We start from the raw sequence: 19,597 nt of genomic DNA, 5'->3' as shown, positions 1-19,597 counted from the left end.
CCCCAACGTATCTCAAATTAATTAAATCGATATTGAGCGGATGTTAAAGTGGCGCGATGGTTTTTTAAAGAGAATTTGTGAAAAGAATTGTTTGTACATAGCATTTAATATTCAAATCAGTGCAAAAACGCGTTAAGTATGCTTTTAATAAACGATTAAGGAATTGTGGACACATGCCTATTAACATTAATTTAATTTACTTCATTAATAGTTCAAACATCTTAAATTCATTTTTTTTTAAACTTGCAAGAGTGCGTATTATGTGATTTTTGTGCTCGCTGACATTCTTGCCGTAATCCTATCGGTATGCCCTAACTGAATGGCCTCTGCTTTCCGGCATATTTGTCAAAACTTTCATTCCCCACTTCACCGACCGAGTGGCTTAGAGTCCTTGCGCGTCCTGATTGGGCCGAAACTTAGACCAGCATGGCATAAAAGTCAAAGCCGAAAAGTAAAGTGCACACAACACTAAACAACACGAAAACGAAAAACGTCACAACAGAACCGAGAAGGACGAAAATGTCGGCGACTGAAAACGGCTAAAAACTCGCGGTAATTTGAACCTTTTTCCGTTTGGGTGATTTCTGCCATTGCAGGCCAGCAGAGAAATCAAATATCAAAGCGAAAACTTTTCCTCCTCACGTGGTATGGGGGAAAGTGGGGCCGGAATGGGCGGGACTTTCGAGAGGGGGGCATTCAACGCACGAGTAATCCTCCGTAGCAACAGGTTGCCAGGTTTTTATTTTGACAACTGAATGGGGCGAAACAGCAACAACAGCCAAAACAACAACTAAGTGGGGACAGGGGGCAGGATTAGGGTGGGTTGAGACCGAGGATGAGGCAACGAGGGCAACCTGCAGTTGATTTGAAAATCAAACTTGCATGAAACAATGCCAAACAATCGGGCCAAAAAGGAGCAAAGGAGCAGAAGTGGGTAGCGGGCAGACAATAGAAAAGTTTAAAGTCGTTAAAATAAAAGGATTTGAGCAGTTTAAACAGAACCCCGCAAAATGTTCGATTGAAATAAGCTACTTTCGCAGTCATTTGGCTGTGCTGATTTGGGAATTGACTTTTAGTTAAGGCTGGGCAGCCCACGTCCTTCCACACAGGATGTAATCTTTCAACTTAACCGAGATTTCCACTTTGCCCTCGGTGGGTTTTCCAGCTTTTCTTTGTTTTGTTTTGTGCCAGTCGCTCGGGGTTTTTTTTTTTTTTCTTTTTGTGGCTCTCACCTTTGCAATTACCAATGGACGGGATTCGAATGGAATTGAACTGAAGTGAACGGTTTCCAGGCCAACCTCGCGAGTTTTCGGCACGCCGAAATTTATCGCTTGTGGATTTATTTTTCAAGAGATATCCGCATTTGATCCTGGCCAGTCAGTCTGTTATTGTTTTGGGGAAGTCAAAAGGGAAAAAACTGATATTTGAGCTGGAAAAACAGCGTGCCCCTTAGAAACTCATTAATTCTCTGATTGCAGCAATTTCAGTTGAAGTTGCCACTGTTCGCAAAGATAATGCCATAAAAACAGCACTCACAATTCGACCGTAATAATCCATTTAAATTGTAAACATCACAACTTGCCCAAGCTAACCTTCCACTCAACGGCATTCATTTCCATCCATATGGCCCACATCATCCGGCAAAAACCTGCAATGAAATTAAATACGTTACCAAAATAAAATGCCAAATAAAAGCGTGAAAAATGGAGCTCTGGCCCCCCACCACAACCCACTTGAGTAAAAGCCCTAAATGGGGCTTCAACGCCCTGAGATGGAAGTGGACGTAGAGGCAGAGGTGGAGGAGCCACTTATTTGCATTTCCAGCCCAACCGGAGCAACGAGCCAACATGAAGAAAATGAAATCGGCAGTCTGGCGAAAAATTCATAAAATAAAGGATTTCCTAATTGCCAATTTGCATGCAGCCGCGTCTAATTTTTGCCCATTCGCTGGATAAATAAACTTCATTTCGCGCTGGGTGTTTTCCATATTTGGTTTTTTCGCTGTTTTTTTTATATGCCCTTACATGGGGTAGTGTAAAACTGGAAACTGAGGTGAATTACTGCAAATGTGGGTATCATGAAAATTGTATTGTATTTTCTTTATGTATGTGCACATATAAAATAACACCAGCTGTTTACATTTTGTTCATATCTTACATTCTTGAGCAGGAATCAATATCTAAAAGCCTTTTTAATAATATTATCTGTATCCATAAACGAGTTCTAAATACATTTATTTTTTAGTGTGCACTTTTCCTTGCTAAGATTGCCCGTCGTATTTCAAATTTAGCGTGCCCATATTGAACAATTCGTTTGAATGGCTCCATCAGAGTATCGGACGGGGGCCTAAGTAAAGTCCCATATTTTCGCACTTGTTTGTTTATGAATTTGTTTATTTAGTGAGCGGGCCCTGCTTGCCGACATGCTATACTGTGCCACAGCGGGCCGGAACCCCGGTAGCCAACAGAATTCTGCTGGATTCCACGCAAATCTTATTTGCCCATAGCCACCGGACCCACCCTCCGCCGGAGTCCGTGGCCAGGACTCCCGACTCTGGTGGGCAGAAATTCCACGGTTTTGTTTTCGCTGCCTGCGTTGCATATTTCGCTCCGCTCCGCACTGCCTCCATTCCATGCCCCTTGGCATGCGCTGGTTTTTTAAATTTGCCCAATTCCAGGCATGATATGTGTGTGGTTTGGGGCTGGGCGAAAAATTCGAGCCTTATTTGCCTTTCAACTTGCCCGGGATCTGCGTCGTTGGCCGTGTTATTTATGCAAATGTCAAATATTTTGATATTCCGCTGCCATGTGAATGAAAGCAAACGGAAGTACATTATAAAGTTGCCCAGCCCTCCGTTTGCCAAAGTCATTCCCGTATTATTTGGCCAACCAACAAGCCGAAATGTGCCACTAATATGACCGCCCAGTTGCCCCTCCTTACCACCACCCCCTGCACGACCGACCCTCAGCAGCGAGCAAGTGGAGTAATTATGGCATTTTCGAAATTCCACCCGCCATCCAGCCACCTCCCACCAAACCACCACCCACTCACCTGGCAGCCTCAACATTTTGTTGCCAACACGAACCGCCTTTGTTGCCTTTGTTCTCCACTTGTGTAGAGCGGGGAAAACGGGGGAGGTGCCAATGGGGCAAAGTTAATTTTTGAAATTATTGGCACGTTAGGTGAATTACTTCGCAGAAAGAATTTTTAATATCGCAATACAAAGTCACTCATAATTTCCATTGATCATGCTCGGGGAAAAGGCCTGTTGAGTTTCCCCGGAAAATGGGTAGGCCAAAACTCTTGGGACGGCCAGACGTTTTGTAGCAATTAAATTGGTAATTGAGTTGCCCAACCGGAAAGTCAATTAGCCAGTGCCCCCAGATCAATGACTAGTAATTTAAATTGACTGTCAAAAGAAGTTCGAGTGCGTCCTCCGATGGGAGAGATCAGTACTGGACGAGTGCCTCGCGGGCCAACTTTGCCCAGATGGTGCCAACGGGATGGACAACCACTTTGCGCTTTCCCTGAAAGGTCAACGACTCGTAGTGGTAGCCGTCGACAATCTTCGCGGAGTTAAAGTTGCAAACAAAGGGCAGAGTGATTTCGTTTAGATTAACGTAGTAGCAATTAATCGTGAAGATCAGAGGATTTAATCGGGCCACCAGTTCGTAGGCGGCTGCCAGTTTTTCGTTCCAAATGCACACAGAGGTAAAGTTAAGTGGTTCCTTAGCCTGCAGCTCAACGGCCTCCTTCATGGTTCGAAAGGTATGCAGGGTTATGACGCCGGTGGGTCCATCGGCCAAGTAACGATGGTTCAGGTCGTAGACCAGCATGGGACTAGCATTTTCTGGAACAGTCTTGGGATTTCCCACTATTGTTTTTGCCTTTAAGTGGTTTAGTCTCTCCAGTGTCTTTATATAAGCCGGATGCCCGGAGATATCAGTGCTCAACGGTTCCAGGCAATCCCTTATGCGATCCACGAACTCCTCCAATATGGATTCCTGCAGGAAAAGAGTGGCCACCGCATTGCAGGCGAAGGGATCGTGAAGAGACTCAACGAGATAGTGCATAGCGCAATTGATGTCTCCATCTTCGCAGAGAATCATCAGCCGCGGCGAGTTCCACTTGTATTTAACTTGAACTTCCGGTTCCGGTTCATCTTCACTCATTGAACTGGATCGGGAATGGTATGAAAGCCTAGGCACCTTCTTTGGCTTTTCAGCACTGTCTTTGGGCTTGAACTCCGGCTCAATTTCTAGGATCAACGGCAGACTGACATCCCGAGGTTTGTTGCAAACAAGATTGTAGATAAATCCATAATCAATCAGTGGAGTCGGCAGCAGAGGGTACTTATAAATATATTGAACTTCCTCCTCTAGGCTGATTCTGTTTAAAAAGGAAAATATTAAAATACTCAGATCTGGATAGTAAGTAATATCGATACCTACGCCGTGGGTCGGTTGCTGTGAATGAAAACGGAAATATGTATATTAGCAATAGTAATAGACACTATAGTCATTTTGTTACTTACTTGTACATCATTAAAATCCGAAATATTGCACACTTAATAGATTTAAATATTTAGAGGTAAACTTAACCGATACTGAAAAGCCTGTTAAGCTCGTCCCAAAAACAAAAACATTCAGAATTTTTTTAACACTTTCGGTTTAGGATAGATACATAATCTATCCTAAATCTGGTGTCTTTATAAAAGTGAGCTCCAAACCGTACTTCCTAATCAACTGGAAATGCCTGTCCGCCATGGTATCTAAGTTTCAGATACGTTGAGCCTTGTTATATCGCAGTGATTTATCAAATCACACTCATCCACACACAGTTCACACTTGACTTGTGCAGTTGACCGCCCATCGAAGGCTGCCCCCAACGACCTTATTGTGGGCAGAGGGATTTACAGTTGATTTAACCGTTTAAGCATGGCTAATGCATAATAATCGTTTGGCCGCAAACTTTTCAACCACTTCTGTGGGCATTTGTGTTTGAGTCCAGTGTGTATGTAGGGCGATTTCCCGTCCTGTTTTGCCCCTTGCCCAGACTCCCGTCCAACCTATTTGAGATAGAAATCATGTGCAGTCATTAGATTGTTTTTCGATTGACGTGACATGATAATGAAAGATTTTCTTTCGCTCTTTCCTTTGTTTCCCTTCGCTTTCTTCGCTCGGCCATTCTTTCCGCTTGCTTTTTCTGGGGGCACAACTTTTGTGGCGCCCAACGTGCAATTTGTGCGAAAAGTGGGTGTGCAAAGTGGCGACGTGGCCATTGGAAGACGGCTGGTGGCAGGTGGCTGCCACTTTGTTTGCTGATTTGTTTATGGCTGACCATAATGACCGATGAAGTGGCAGCTGGCCGCCTCAAGTGGTTGTTAAACCCAGTTTCGCCGGCGAAATTAACACGAATTGCAATTAAAGTGGGCACGAAAATCATTCTCGCGCTTTTAAATGCACTCAGCCGAAAACGTTGAGCTGTATTTCCATATATATATGCTTCCAGCGAATATATATTTAAAAAAGAAATATGTTTATATCAAACTAGAAGACTTTGTAATTGAAAACAACGATGATATGATTTCTTATGATAAAGTGTTGGTAATGTGTTTTATTTCTAAATTGTATACCCAATTTTTCTAACTGCTTGTTTGTTGTTGTCGACTTGAAGTTTATTCTAGCCAGCAGCGTTTAAAGCGGCGACCGACATTTGTGGCAGCTCGGACCGACTGGTGATGACAGGTGGGACAATGGCGGGAAAGTGTCGCCGGCAGCCCGACAGCTTCGAGAGCTGTTCACCTGGTGGGGTGAGGACAAGGACTGGGCGAGGCTGTTTTGTTCATTAAGGGACTATTTAAATAAAACGCCTGTTAACTACAGCGAGATAGGCGAGTTATGTGTGAGGTGGTTGTAATTAAAATGTATAACGGGAATCAAAAGAATCAGTCAAAGAAAGCCGCACACATACAAAAAAGAAATTAAATGTACCACGTCTGGCGTATTATAAGGGCATTTCCATTTCCTACGGACACATTGAGTCCTTGACAGGGGGAAATGGCAGCGAGCGAGCTCTTGACTCGCAGGACGACTTGCCACGCCCCCTGCCATCGCCACCGCCGCCCACGTGCCACTCCTTTTGCATGTCCTCGTCGCCGCCGACGTCGTCGTCTTCGCATTTCGTCTGGTTCTTGAGCGGCGGCGCTTTGTTTTGGCTTAATTAATACGCGTTTACATATTGCCGACTTACGCACGCTTCGCATGTTCCAGAGACTCACTCACTCTCACACACACAGTCGCACATTCAAACTTGGGACGCCTCCAGGACATTCCCGCCCCCTTTTTGCGCACTGCGGTTGACACGCAAATGCAATTTGTGTGCTGAAGGTAATTTCTGTCTCCAGGTCTCGGGGTCTCTTCCACAATACAAATGAGTGGAATAAATATTTAAATAGAAGTCCTTGTTTGGCCTTCTTTTCTCGCATTTTTCTGCTTGCCTCTTATGAAACTTTAATTAATGCGTTAGCAGCACACAAATTTTAATCAAGCACGTACTTGCGGCCTAGCTGATCATTAATTAGGTGGGGTAATTGCAACCAGGCGGCAGTTTCACTTCCGTTCTGGCTGGAATGTCATTTAAATTTCCATTTAAAGCCGACCACAGCCCCCGCGGGTATTAACATATGCTGCGGGGCAAAGTTGCGATAAAATCAAAATTTTAATTTAATTAAACGCGTACTGAATTTGTTGTAATCAATTAGCTCGATGTTCACTGAACACCGAATGAGTTTCACGGACAGGTGCATAGATTCTGGGAAAAGATAACGGCAGCACATTTGAAACATCTAAATGGGATGAGGCGGTGAATGGGCCTAATTTCCAAGTGAGTGACGGCAAGATATCATCTTGGTGATAATGCCGGATTTAGCCATGGGGCTGCATTAATTAGCGCCAGTGATTTTAGTGCAAATCCCATTGACATTGTACTTTTTAATGATTTTAATTGTGCCTTTGTTTGCACTCGAAATGGCCCGCGGTGTTATTTCTTGTAATTATGTAACAACAAATTGAGTCCTGCATAAGCATTATCGAGAATACTTGTGAGTGGAGTGGCATAATTTTAATTACAATGTAAAATATAATGACTACGCGCTATTTTCACATTGTTTGCTTTCACATTAACGAAGCAAATTAATGACAGCCAAGTCCAGATGTCAGTTCACCCGGTCAGGCGGGAATTCTCGGTGAATATTCAGAAATGACGTAAAATAAATTTACCACGAATTGATGGGTTTTTCCACGGATATATATTTTTAATTTAAAGCCAGCGCTTGGATGGCAATCACACGAGCTACTTGAACGAAGAGGATTTTGCCATGTCTTATAAATTAAACAATGCCAACGCAGAGCAGCTGAAATTCTAAGGAAACTCAATACCCGTCTGCACAATGCTTGAAGGTATATAATTTTGGCTGGAAGTTAAAACCAATATCAGGCAATATTTCATGAATGCAAATTAATGGCTTAAATGCTGCAGAAAAACGGGGAGAGAAAAGCTGAGCAATGCAAATATTTGTCCTGGATTTATGCAAATTTTTTCCCTGTGTACTCACATGGAAATCCGGTGGCTGAAGTTGGGAAAGTTGTATCATGCACGCGAGAATAATTCCCAATGTAGGAGTGAGTGTGTGGCACGCGGGCGTATGCGTAATACAATAATAATTATATGCAAAGCAAATTGAAATGCCAAGTACAAATTTTTCACCTCCCACCCCGCTGCTGTTATCTCCTCACAGGTAAATAAGGATAAAGGAATCACGGTACGGGAAAACTCCGACTCATGACGTGAGTAAGAAGATTTTATCCGCGCTTGCTGTTGACTTTCCGTAGGGCTTCAATATTGCGTGTCTGCCGGGATTCCAGATACAAGATTAACTCGGAAAGTATGTGCGTGCTCCGGTGGGTAACCCAAGCCAAACGAAGTGAAACGAAGTGAAACGAAATAATCGAGACATGCAATCTGGGGAAATGCATCATTAACGACTAATTAGTGACCGCCCCACATGTTCTCCGAACGAAATGAGCTGCGAAGCGAAATCAACGCTGAAGGAATGTGTCCGAAAGCTGCCATCGCTGCTGCCAGCTCAGACTTTTCAATCCCGTCAGCCATTCGAAATTAGCAACAGTTTTCCGCTTCCATTCGCCTGGCCTGGCCTGGCCTGGCATTCTCCAGACCAATCCCCATATCCAATCCCCATCAAGCGAATGCCATTGGGGCTCTTAATGCACTGCATGTGGATCTTAAGTGCAGCTCAGGGCCATGGAAGTGCTTACGACTCCGCAGCCCTCTGCCTTGGCTGGCGTACGCGGCGTATGCGCAATAAAACGCATCTCAATAGATTATTACGCAGCCATAACTTCAAGCCGCACATCGATAATAGGGCGTATTGTCTTTTGGCCCTGAGCTGGTGCACTTCACTTGAATGTCGACGGTAAACACAACATTCTGCCGACACACTTAATGCACAGTGGAATATTCCCCTAAGTCAATGGACTTTTTAGTAGAGACAATAAAGGTTTGCTGTATCGTTGAATGTATGTCATATTTCCAATTCGAGACTTAGCGATCAAATGGAGAATTATAGTTTCAAGTTCAATGTTCCTTAAGATTCTCTGCACTTCTCGACGCAACCGCCCATTGTACTTGAGAAAACTTGGGAATGCGCGCTGTGCGCGACTCACTGCGGCTACCCGGTTCGTTTATTATGCCATTCACAGTTTAATAATGATAATAACGTCAGGATATTAAAGTTTTCCTGCCCGCCAGCCTGAATGTCGAACGTATCCGCCCCGGGGAATCCCCTCTTTGCGGCCTGTGACCGTGTCCTCCCAGTCTCGCCCTGTGCGGCATTAAAACTATAATCAGTTTATGCAATAAAGTAAATTGTGTACGTAATGCGTGCTGATGGTATGTCTTTTATTTATTTATTTTCTTGTGCGCTACTTTTTATTATTACGGCTTAAACTTGCTTAGCGCATTTAACGCCCTTTTCCTTTTTCCCATCGGTTTGCCACCGAATGGTGGGGCCGTCAGCTGTGCCCTCCCACCATAAACGCGTTCAATATTAATAAAAGTTTGGCCAAAGTTAATTAAATCTGCTTTTTAATGTGCAGCCATGCATGAGCAGCTAAAGCGCGAACGCAATAAATTGACCGTACGGACCATAATGTCCATACATCCGTATCTATACTCCTGCCCCAGGATGCTGATGCTGGGGTCGCCGAGAAACTTTCTTTGGGGTTGAGTTGAGGTCGAGGTGTTGAATGGGATGGGGGGTTGGGGTTAGAGTGAGTCATAAAGTTGGCTTTTCTCGGCGCTTTTCGTGGCTGGGGACACCCCTGTTTTATAGTCAATTTTTGTTTGGCTTTAGATCTAAATTATATAGGATTTGTGGGAATTCGTCTTTGAGCTAATATATTCTCTGGTTGATTTAGTGAGCACATGCATACATATGATACATATCTTATAGTAAATTATTGATATAATCTTCCTAATTAAGGTGAAACCTTTTTGAAATTGTTGCCAGCGTACTATGGTTTCGCCTCCTCGGAAGTATATACTCATTGCCACTCGAGTTTGATTAAGCCGACTTCCGCATAATTGAAATAACTAGTTTGCCTAATCCTAATTGAGATTTCCTAAGCCCAGTTCAGTGTCGCTTTTTTGGACGTAGGTAATGCCGTCTTTGTGGGCAAATGAGTTGGTATTGTGCGGTAATTGGCAATTTTAATGCTTCACCTGACACAAATTTGCGTTTGATGTTGTACAACTTGGGGAATCGCCTTAAATGAATGTCTCTGCGACACTTCAGCCCCGCCCGCCGCCCATTCACTTCTGGGCCTTAATAAAGCACATAAAATGGCATTAGAGTGGCACAAAGTCGCCATTATGAGTTCTTTTGTGGCATTTAGCCGCCTTTGTGTGGCGCGTCAATATTTAATAGCGCCCCGAGCCTCGTTCCCAAGCCATTCTTCATTCTCCGTTCTTCACTCAGCGAACAGGCATTGTTCCCCAGGCTGGCGGAGCAAGTTTTATATTAAATAATGTGACGCTTTCATGTCGCGCAGAAATGAGACATTTTTTGGTATCGCGGCCCTCGCCAATTAAAGTTCCACCGAGCCGTGAGCTCCCATGCTCTCCACCATTCCATTCCATCTCAGCCTAGTCGCTTTTCAAGTTTTCAGGAGCACTTAGTCGCGAGAAGCCGCGGCAAATTGCGAACAATCGAAGCAATCAAGCGAAATCATCGCCACCGGAACGCGTGCTCGGGATTTCAGGGTGGATTAAGGTATTAGCGTCTCGGCGGGGCGTGGCAGTTCCGACAAGCCAGCCCCATTCAACTTGCCAATTCGATTAGGCCAGGGACTTACTGGAAACTTGGCTTTAATTAAAATAGGACAGAACTATGCCGGGGACGCATCAGGATTTGTGCGTCAACTGGCGGCGGAGGAGACGTTATCAAGCTCAAGTCGAGATGACAGGGGATAGGATCCCCGAATTCTTCGGTAAACAAATTTAATAACATAATTTAAAGGCTCTGTAGCTCGCTGGCATGTTGAGGCTGAAACAAATGCTACATTTTGTCATTGTGTGCGGTTTTAAGTGAATTACAAGCTGAAATGGCCGCAACGAATTCACAGAATGCCGCCAACAACAATGAAAATAACACATAGGATAACACAAACAGGATGACAGTGGGTTTTGGGCTGGAAAAGAGGAAGAGTGGGCAGCCAGGCGGAGGTGGAGGCCAGCAGCCAAAAGGAGGACAAAGCCAGTCGAGCGACAAAATTATGTAAAAAGTCAGGCAACAAAACAGCAGAGCAGCCTGGCCAAAGGAAAAGCGGATGGTAACCGGGGCAGGGGGGTGGGAAAGCGGATGGAAAAGCGGGTGCCCGGGGCCAAAACCCCACAAATTGTCTAAGCGGAGACAAAGTGAAAGCGAAAGGGAACGGGAAGTGGGTAGCACATGACCTCTGGAGGCCACAAGGAGGCAAAGTTGAAGGCGGCCCAGACAAGGCAAACCGAAAACTGCAAATGAACATGCGACAACAAAACAAGTTGAAGCCCAAGACGCTTACACCGCAAGAAATGGAGGATGCAACCCATTCTGCCACTGTCGTCACTTCTGCCGGTTTCCTGAGGCTTTTCGGCTCGAGAAGGTGACTTCACCTTGGCAAGAAATTAATTTCAATTGCTTTGAATAATTTATGTTCTTAGGCGGGGGACTCCTTCATATTATTATTTGATACCAAAAATGTTTGCAAGCCCATTTTTATTTCTTTTAAAACATTCCAACGTAAAAGTTAAAAAAATATTGTGCATAAACATTATTATAATATAAGTAAAAAATAAACATTAATGAAAATATTTATTTGAAATTAAGTTTGTCCAAATATGACATTTAAAAAATCATAAATATTATATTAAATTTGATTTAATCCGCCTATGAATTACCTATTCCAAAACTAAAATGGAATACAAGCAATAGCCATCTTCAGGATTAGGTAAATAAGGCAGCCATCCTGACAATTAACCTGTTATTTGGGCTCTGATAAACCGAGACAAATTCATTAAGCACCTGTTTGTGCAAGCGCTTCGAAAATTGAGCTAAACGATGCGAAATGACGCGAAGTGTCGTGTAAGTTGGCATTAAATTATGAATTCCCGGGAATCTGCCAGTCATCCCCACTCAACCTTCACTTCGCCAGGACAGGCGAAAAGGTGCAGCTGAGTGAAATGCCTAAGTCCTCCTCCTCGCTGCTGTCGCCTGTCTGTTCCAAGGAAATTGTTAACAGGCGAAACGAATGACTAAACAGCAGACAAGGATCCCGCACAAATGCGCCCCCGAGCTCATAGATAACCGGGTGCCAGGACCTTGTGCTCCTCAACGCATATCCCCTTTCGTGGGTAGCTCACTTAAATTTTCAGAAGCCCCAGCGCCGTAATTCATTATGTATGCCTAATGTTAACAATTTAGCAGCTATTGGTTTATCTTAATGAAGCCGTCTGCCCCCAGGAGCGACCTAAATACACACGAACTTCCCTACGAGTATACTGCCACTTTCGGGGAGTCGGCAGTTCGTAGTCGGTGGTCGTCTTTAACTTTTATTGCACTCTCCCCGGTTAATCCGGGCTATATACATTCCATCGGCGGAAGAGATTTATCCACCCCTGGAGCACCCTTAACACTCGCCATAAAATATTGTCACACTTAACCGCGAAACGGTTGAACTTTGCGCCTTATCCCTTTGTCTTCTGCATTTTTCAGCTCGACTTAAATATTAAAGAGGGCTCATTGCGGTGCTGCCAGTTGAGACTGCCATAACAGCCACCCATGCCATCCATTCTACCCATTCCACCCACTGCTCCCAACTTGCCACGCCCCTTTTCTATGCGGCAACTCCCTGGCGGCCCAAAATGACGACCGCCGAAAGTGTTGACACTCGTGGGAAAATGTTTTAATAATTTGTGTAAAGAGTTGACAGCTGGGACGCAGAAAAAAAAGAGTCGCCAGGCGCACGTGGGAAAAGCTAAACTTTTATTTCTACAACAAAGTGCCCCAAACTTATTGGGTTAGGGATGATAGCGAAAGGGTTGGGGGTCAGTGACGAGGGCTAAATAGCAATGACAACGCGCTCGGTTGCGTCATAAAATATTCAAAAATATATGTGTGACTAGGCACACACAATGACTAAGCCCACTTTCAAACCATGGATATGCATGTATCTCTGTGCAAATATTCATACGCAAATAGAAACGCACAAATTTACGTATACTAAATTGGAGCAAATTTCGATTGGGATTTGTTTCAGCCGCTGGCTGGTCAATTGATTTGATTCAGTCGCCTAACGAAAGTTGATCGACGCAGTGTTACCCATCAATCAACGATCAATTTTGATTGAGATAGCAAGTTAATTTAATTTAATATAAATACAAAGAGATATATATAGATTAAGAAAATTGTAAATATCAATATATTCATATACTTTTCCCGCTGGCTTAATTCGAGTGAAAGTATAATGTTTCTAGATTAGCAATGGAAATACAGTTGGTTCACCAGTTAATTTGAGTACTCATATCATGCAATGTACTCGTATGTAGTATATAAAGACGTCATTAGGAAAGGTCAGCGCATAATAAATATTTCACAAGCCGATATCGAGTCGGACACACTTTCGCTCTCACGTCCTTTAGATTTTTCGGAGCCTTGGACAGACTGAGGCTGAACGTGTCCTGTGAGTCGGTTGAATCATGTCCTCCAGCCGAGGTCAAGGACAAACGTAGTTATTTAGATGGACCGCAATTCCCTCCCCGAAAGTGCTTGCGTGTGTTGTGATTTACCTTTGCCGCCCCAATCTGGTTGACGAACCATTTACATGATTGAACTTTTTGCCGCCCCTGTGGATATTGCCTCGAAGTGCGTTTCTGGGTTGATTTGCATGTAAATATCCTGTTGCTCTCACATGTGGCAATTAGAGACTCCAGGGTCCCTCCGGATAGACAGTCAAATTTTCTCGTAAACACAGAGTGTAGAAGTAACTCGGGTAATTGCAATATCTTGGGAATTGACTGATTATACTCGTATGTGCGTTGAAGCCTTCAACTTAAATTTGACCTAATATTGGAGCTGAGTCGCAATGTTTGCCCACATTCCAGGTGACGGAAGCCAAAGTCCCAAGGATGCAATGCGAACGTATACATAAACAGACTGCGAACTGAGCTGAGCTGGAGTGAGACGGTCTGCTATTTAGAAATTTATTAGCAAACAAAAGATTTATTAATGCGAAAATTTGCTGCATCAGCACACATTGTCGTTGGTATTGGCTTAACGAGCTATTGGAATTGCCACTGCCATTGTGCTGCAGTTGACTTGATCTCTATTTGCCGTGCCGGGGTAAACAGGCAAATAAAGCTTAGTTGCATCTGGGCAAACATGGCCAGGACGCCAGTGCGCTGAGCAGGCTAAGCACACAAATGAGCAAAGTAATGTGCAGGCGGCTGTAAATTCTGTCGGCTAAAAACTCGCATTTAGTTTAATGCAGCCGCCAAGAACAAATGCACTTGCATTGATTAGTTTGTGTAATGTTCCCGGAATGCAACCTGGTTCGGTTCACCATTTGGGGCGGGCGCACAGGGGCTTGAATTTTGGGCGCAAAGGAGATTAGCTATCACCCACACTTCGCTAAGTGGCTTTTGGTGGTGTGCGTTAATTGCGTTTGGGCCTTGGTTACCATGATGTGGCCCAAAACGAGCTGGAAGCCCGTATAAATCGAAGCGGGCACCCGACGGCCAGTCGGCCCACGCGGCGTATGAGCGATATATTTAATTTTTACCAAGCTGGCTGTAATAACTCCCTGATCCGACTGCTTGCTTAAGTTTCTCTCAGATTGGCATATGAATAAATGAGGCAGATATTTTTCCAACTTACGTAGAAGTTTACATCCCGAAACTTTCTTCCTACCTGCGATGATTAAGTGTAGTCAATTTATTAACAGATCAAAGTTTATGGCAGTCGTGTTGGTGTGTGTAAAAACTGATTTATGGGTGCCCATCTAAGATGCCACGAGCCAGGACCTTTGGAACTGTTCGGCAAGAACGGTGGAGAATTCTCGAACTTTTCGCTTTCCCATAGTTATAATTTTGTTTATTCCCTTCGATCGTTTAGCTTATTTGGGGAGTGTTCAAAGTTTCAATTGAAGATTAAACCAGAAACTGGCTTTGCCACTTTCCTGATTAACTTTCCAGTGACAAGACGCCAAACTCTCGGCTGACGTAATCGTTGGGAGCTCCTCGGCTGTTGTTGCCCCGAAACAGGAAGTTTTTCGGAAAGGCATCCAGTCAATTGCTGTTTAAAGCGGGCTAAAGTGCTTCCAAAAACAACTTTGAACTCTGATGTAGAACAACCACTGCCGCAACGAAAATAACGATGCCGGCAACTGGCCGCCCTCAAAAAATGTATATAAACCTGTGATTTTTATAGTCGACTTTATTTTCTGCCTTCCGTGCTCCGAACTAGCTTTTCTTTTGGGAATGGGGATCTCAAGGCGTTGGAGGAGGCAGCATTTGCTTTTATAGACTTTTCGCTGCCCGTCGTAATAGTTTCCGTTTCCCGCCGTGGCGGTGGTATGTGCTTGAGTGACCCTTCAGATACTATTTTGGCTGCAAAACAAAGCAAAAATGACTTTCAGTGGTCGAAAATGCTGGTTGTGTGTGTAAAAAGCACATAAAAAGTCCCTTCTTAGCTCTGCCACAGCGAATAAGAGAAACTCTCGGGTTCTGCGCCTTGTTGGAATACTTCTCCGGCTTTAATCAATACTTAAGTTATGGCAGCACAAAGAGAAAGATATCCATCGAAGATTTATTACTAATGAAGTTGAAATGAGTAAGTTTTATGAACCATACTAGGCATAACAAAAGTTAAGATATTTATCAAACATGGAATAACAATTGAGTCTAACTGAGGAAGAAAACTGGATACATATAAATGGAAATGGTTCAGTGTAACCCAAAACAATTTTTAAAGCAATCTAATAACTAATTTGATACCCTAATATTAATTAAAGAGCACATAGCTCTCGCAGAAAAAATTTAATTACTTTATATACAAATTGCAAATTCATTGACTACTTTATTTTCCTAGTAAAGTAGAAGAAGTATTCTGCACCCGTTACAACTTGAACTATGAGTAGAGCCTACATGCAAGCCCAAACTTCTTGGGCTCCTGGCTGAATTCTAACCATGTTTTCCTCTGACAATGGCCAACAAAATTTGTAGTTTTCGAAGAGGAGAGTCAAGCAACCAAGCAAGCACTCATTAAGAATGTGGGAAAGTGTTTGCCTAGCCTAAGCTTTTAAAAGCAACATCAGAGCGGAGAAGTGGAGCTCTACTCAGACGCGTTGACAGGACGACAGACAGCCGGGGGAACGAAAATACATACATATACGTATGTGGAGTCGGGGAAACTATTTTGACTAGACTACATCAGTGCCAAGGACTTGGACAGTGGCGCACATGAGTGTAAGGCTGTGCACAGAATGTGTTTTTATAGATGTAAGGATAAACATCTCCGTAAATGAAAGGGATGAAGCCTGCCGGGGGCCACATACATTAAATCAGCAGTGGGGGGATACGTTATACCCTCCCATACACCCATTCCAAGCTACGCACACACACGCTAGGCAATAACATAAAAATTTGCTGCTGTAAATCTGCTAGCAACTAGGAGGAGGCACACTTTAATGGGAACTGCGCCCAATCACCTCTTGTTTCAGCGCCCGACCGGCGTATACGTAATCTGTTGTGTAATGTCTTTAGTTGTGACAAGTTTGTGGGGGGGAAGGACCGAAACCAGAGCTGCTTCGGTAAAACTGAATCTGAGAGAGTGCGAAAAAAGTGCCAGCAAGAACGGGACGAACACAAAGGGCTGAAAGGGAGAGCAGAAGCTGAAGTTTTGAAACAACATTTAGATAAATTTCCCCCGGGACTCTGAAATGGATGGAGTGGCGCAAAGAATGATGTAGTAGTCTGCTGCTGGCTGTGGCAAATTTACTTTTTATACCTAGTTAGTCGCTGAAGAGACTTTGAATGCTGCTCCAACTTAAATTGGATGGCGCCAATTGCAATAATTGAAAACTTGAATCGATCAATGGGCTAATGAGATGACAAACTGCCAGCCAAATAAACTTTCAAATGCCATTTAATTTCAATTACCACACCACACAACCACTTCCACTTTCGCCTGCTGCGAAGTTAACTCGAGGGCAGATGTGGAGTATTGGACTCCATTCGCTCGGAATAAGTAAGTGCTGCTCAATTTGGCCTCTCAACTATGTACTTCGTGGTTTCGTCATTAAGCCATTAAAGGGTTCACTCCTCCGCAGGGGCGGCGTTTTAATTGCGTTTCGTTTTGGCAACACCAGCGGAAACGGAAACCCTCGACCGAAATTGAGCAACATTTGCGGGCAAGTTTCCTCGCTCGCAAAGTTTAACCGAAACGTCAAGTCATTAATATTCACACGCCGGCTGAAGCAAAAGAGTTTCCTTTCGGCACAAACCATTCTCGATTCAGACGAATAATATTTAATTAGAGAATTGTTTAGACAAACTTTTTAATTACGGCGCCCGCAGCGTGGGCCGCCCGCATAAATCTTTTAGCCTGTAGGGCCTGCCCGAAAAAATAATATGACCCTGGAAAGCCTTTAAAGTCGGCTGCCGAGATGAAAAGCCCCTATTTTCCGCCAGTTTCCACACCGCCCTCCGCCCCCCTCCCCTGAGTAGCCGTCAGTTGCATAAATTTCACTTGCGCCGACAACGTTAAAGTCAACATTCTGCTGCCAGTGGCCTACATTCGGCGGGGGGGCAAAATGGGGCTTGGAGTGTACTTTCAGCATTACTGCCTCCGCCTTTCACTTTCGGTGACATTTTGCAGCGTTGCATACATCACATGTGCCACTGCGAGTGAGTGTGCGTGCTTATGCAGATGAGTTGCCAGTAACGTGTGGAAAATTATGAAGATAAATTTGTGTTTGTCTTTTTTTGCCTTTTGCATTTTGCGAGCGCCCCAAAGAGCGTCAGTCGTGTGCCACTTTGGCGGCGCCAGCTGTTGCCGACACGAAAAATTCTATGAAAAATTACCCGAGTAAATCCTGGTGAAGTATAGGCGATAGTTTCCAGCTGAGTGGAGTTCTTAAAGCGAACGAAAATTGAGAGCAGGAGGTAGGCAGAATGGACTTAAAATGAGTTTTACTTATTATTAAGTTAGTCAAACAAAAGTCGTGGATCCCACAGTAAAACAGTGTACTATGAAAGTGACAAAGCTATCTAATCCGGGAATCATGGTAACATCGTAAGGCTTTTAAATTATGTATGCATTCTGCGAATCTTTGTACGGATTTAGCAATAGAAAATATGCAATAAAATATAGTATAGTTTTCCTGTTTCCCTCGAGCGAACGTCGAGCTAATTTAAATGAATTCCCCACTAGCTGAGGGGCTTTGTAACGGGGGGAGAGCTAAATTAATTGACAACTGTTCGAGATGCTCGAGAGGAGCAATTTGGCGCATTGAATACAAATTGCGTGGCCATGTGGCCCGAGGCCAATTCCCGGCAAACTAAGCCGGCAAATGGCGAAACTTGAGATAATTAATTGAGCGCAAAACTAAACACGAATTCCGAACCGAGCCGGCCAAAAGCAATTATCTACAATAACAATACTTGCCACACACACGCCCGCGCTTGTGTGTGTGTGTGTGGGTGTTGGCCCTCTGGCCCTGCAAACACACATCCTGCACAAAGGACCTACAGTAAATCACTTGGCATTTAGCAGTCTAAAATAAATCGATTCTCTATTAACGGAACATTAAAAACCCCGATTGCCTTTTGTTTCATTTCAGATAAATGCGCTAAACAAACAAAATCCGAAAACGACCAAAATCCAATCTGAATCAAGAGGGGCAGTGGGATTTAACCCCAGGGCCAGTACAGATGTTGCTGGTTCTTTGCGAACGGGAAAATAGTGAAAATGGCCCACAGCCAATGGTTATTGATGGTCCGAGTAGAGGAAATCACTGTTGAATCACCGAAAACCCGAGACGCAGAGAAATATTAAACAAATTATGACCATCAGCGCGATTGTGGCGCAATAAAATTGGCCATAAAAACACAGTTCATACCGCGCGGCGAACAATAAAAGAGGAAAACTAATATTTGACAAACTGTCAGCGGAGTCACTCGAAAGTAAAATTGTGAACATTTGCAGAAAGTCGCTACCCAAAGAAAACTCCGAACGTTTGCACTCGTTGCGTATACGCCGTGTCGGCAGTTCTGCATTTTTACAGGAGGTGTTAAATGCGTTCGCTAGTCACAGCTGGAGCGGCAGCTCCACCGACCACAGTCCCGCTCGGATCCCCGCTGGAAAGTGCCAGTGAAAGCCAGTGAAAGTACCAAGCTGTGCACTATTTCCGCGTAACTGAACATTATCGCTCTCGCTCCCTCGCGGGAGGGGATGCGCTCCTGGAAAAGTCGCAGTCGATCCGAAATGCAAGCACTCGAAACGAGAACGCGGCCCCTGCAGGGCGCTCAGCTCACCCAGCTGCTCCTCGGTGGCATCCTCTGCCTCACAATCGGTAAGTGTGCCTCATATTCTGTCCCAAGATCCGCGCGATGTATCTCGTCATCCAAACTAATCAGGGCATAAGCAATTACTGTTTCAATGGCCCAATATCCTTGACAATTTCCTTGGCTTCCTGCGCAATGTCAAAAACAAGGCTGTTAGACTAGAGGTACACTGGAAAACACAGTCGTACTTCCATAGTTGGAACCCACAGGTTAAAACCCGAATATTCTTCTTCAAAATCCTATATTTTGCCGACGATTAATCATTGGAAAATATTTTCAATGAAGTACATTTACATTTCCTTATATATAATCGAAAACAAGCATTGCAACTTGTTTCTCAGTGCAGCGACGAGTGGAAGCTGCTTGACATTTGCTTTTCAGCCGGAGGCGGCTCGATTGCAGTTGCATACATTAAAAA

General features: G+C 44.1%; 2 protein-coding genes across 3 annotated transcripts in view; one reads left to right on the top strand and one right to left on the bottom strand.

Moving 5' to 3' along the window:
* Positions 1-19,597, top strand: part of LOC6726977 (hemicentin-2) — a 64,334-nt gene that overhangs the window by 7,980 nt on the left and 36,757 nt on the right. Inside the window, exon 2 of the mRNA XM_016175884.3 lies at positions 18,456-19,187. Coding sequence (XP_016033484.1) covers positions 19,067-19,187 — 121 coding nt within the window. The 5' untranslated portion in view covers positions 18,456-19,066. The remainder of the gene's footprint in view (positions 1-18,455; positions 19,188-19,597) is intronic.
* Positions 3,188-4,649, bottom strand: LOC6726978. 2 transcript variants are annotated; one of them, XM_002102343.4, is made up of 3 exons: positions 4,535-4,649; positions 4,452-4,466; positions 3,188-4,389 (listed from the first exon to the last, which is right to left on the bottom strand). In XM_002102343.4, exons 1-3 carry the CDS (start codon positions 4,543-4,545, stop codon positions 3,450-3,452), a joined length of 966 nt encoding a protein of 321 aa, XP_002102379.1. In that variant the 5' UTR covers positions 4,546-4,649; the 3' UTR covers positions 3,188-3,449. The 2 variants fall into 2 exon arrangements, with proteins under 2 accessions (XP_002102379.1, XP_044779108.1); XM_044923173.1 differs by having other exon boundaries at positions 4,448-4,466; positions 4,535-4,622.

The sequence above is a fragment of the Drosophila simulans genome, chromosome 3R, assembly GCF_016746395.2.
Source record: "Drosophila simulans strain w501 chromosome 3R, Prin_Dsim_3.1, whole genome shotgun sequence".
Taxonomy (NCBI): domain Eukaryota; kingdom Metazoa; phylum Arthropoda; class Insecta; order Diptera; family Drosophilidae; genus Drosophila; species Drosophila simulans.
Note: the sequence above shows the minus strand (reverse complement) of the source record. Positions and strands in the feature narration are given on the sequence as shown.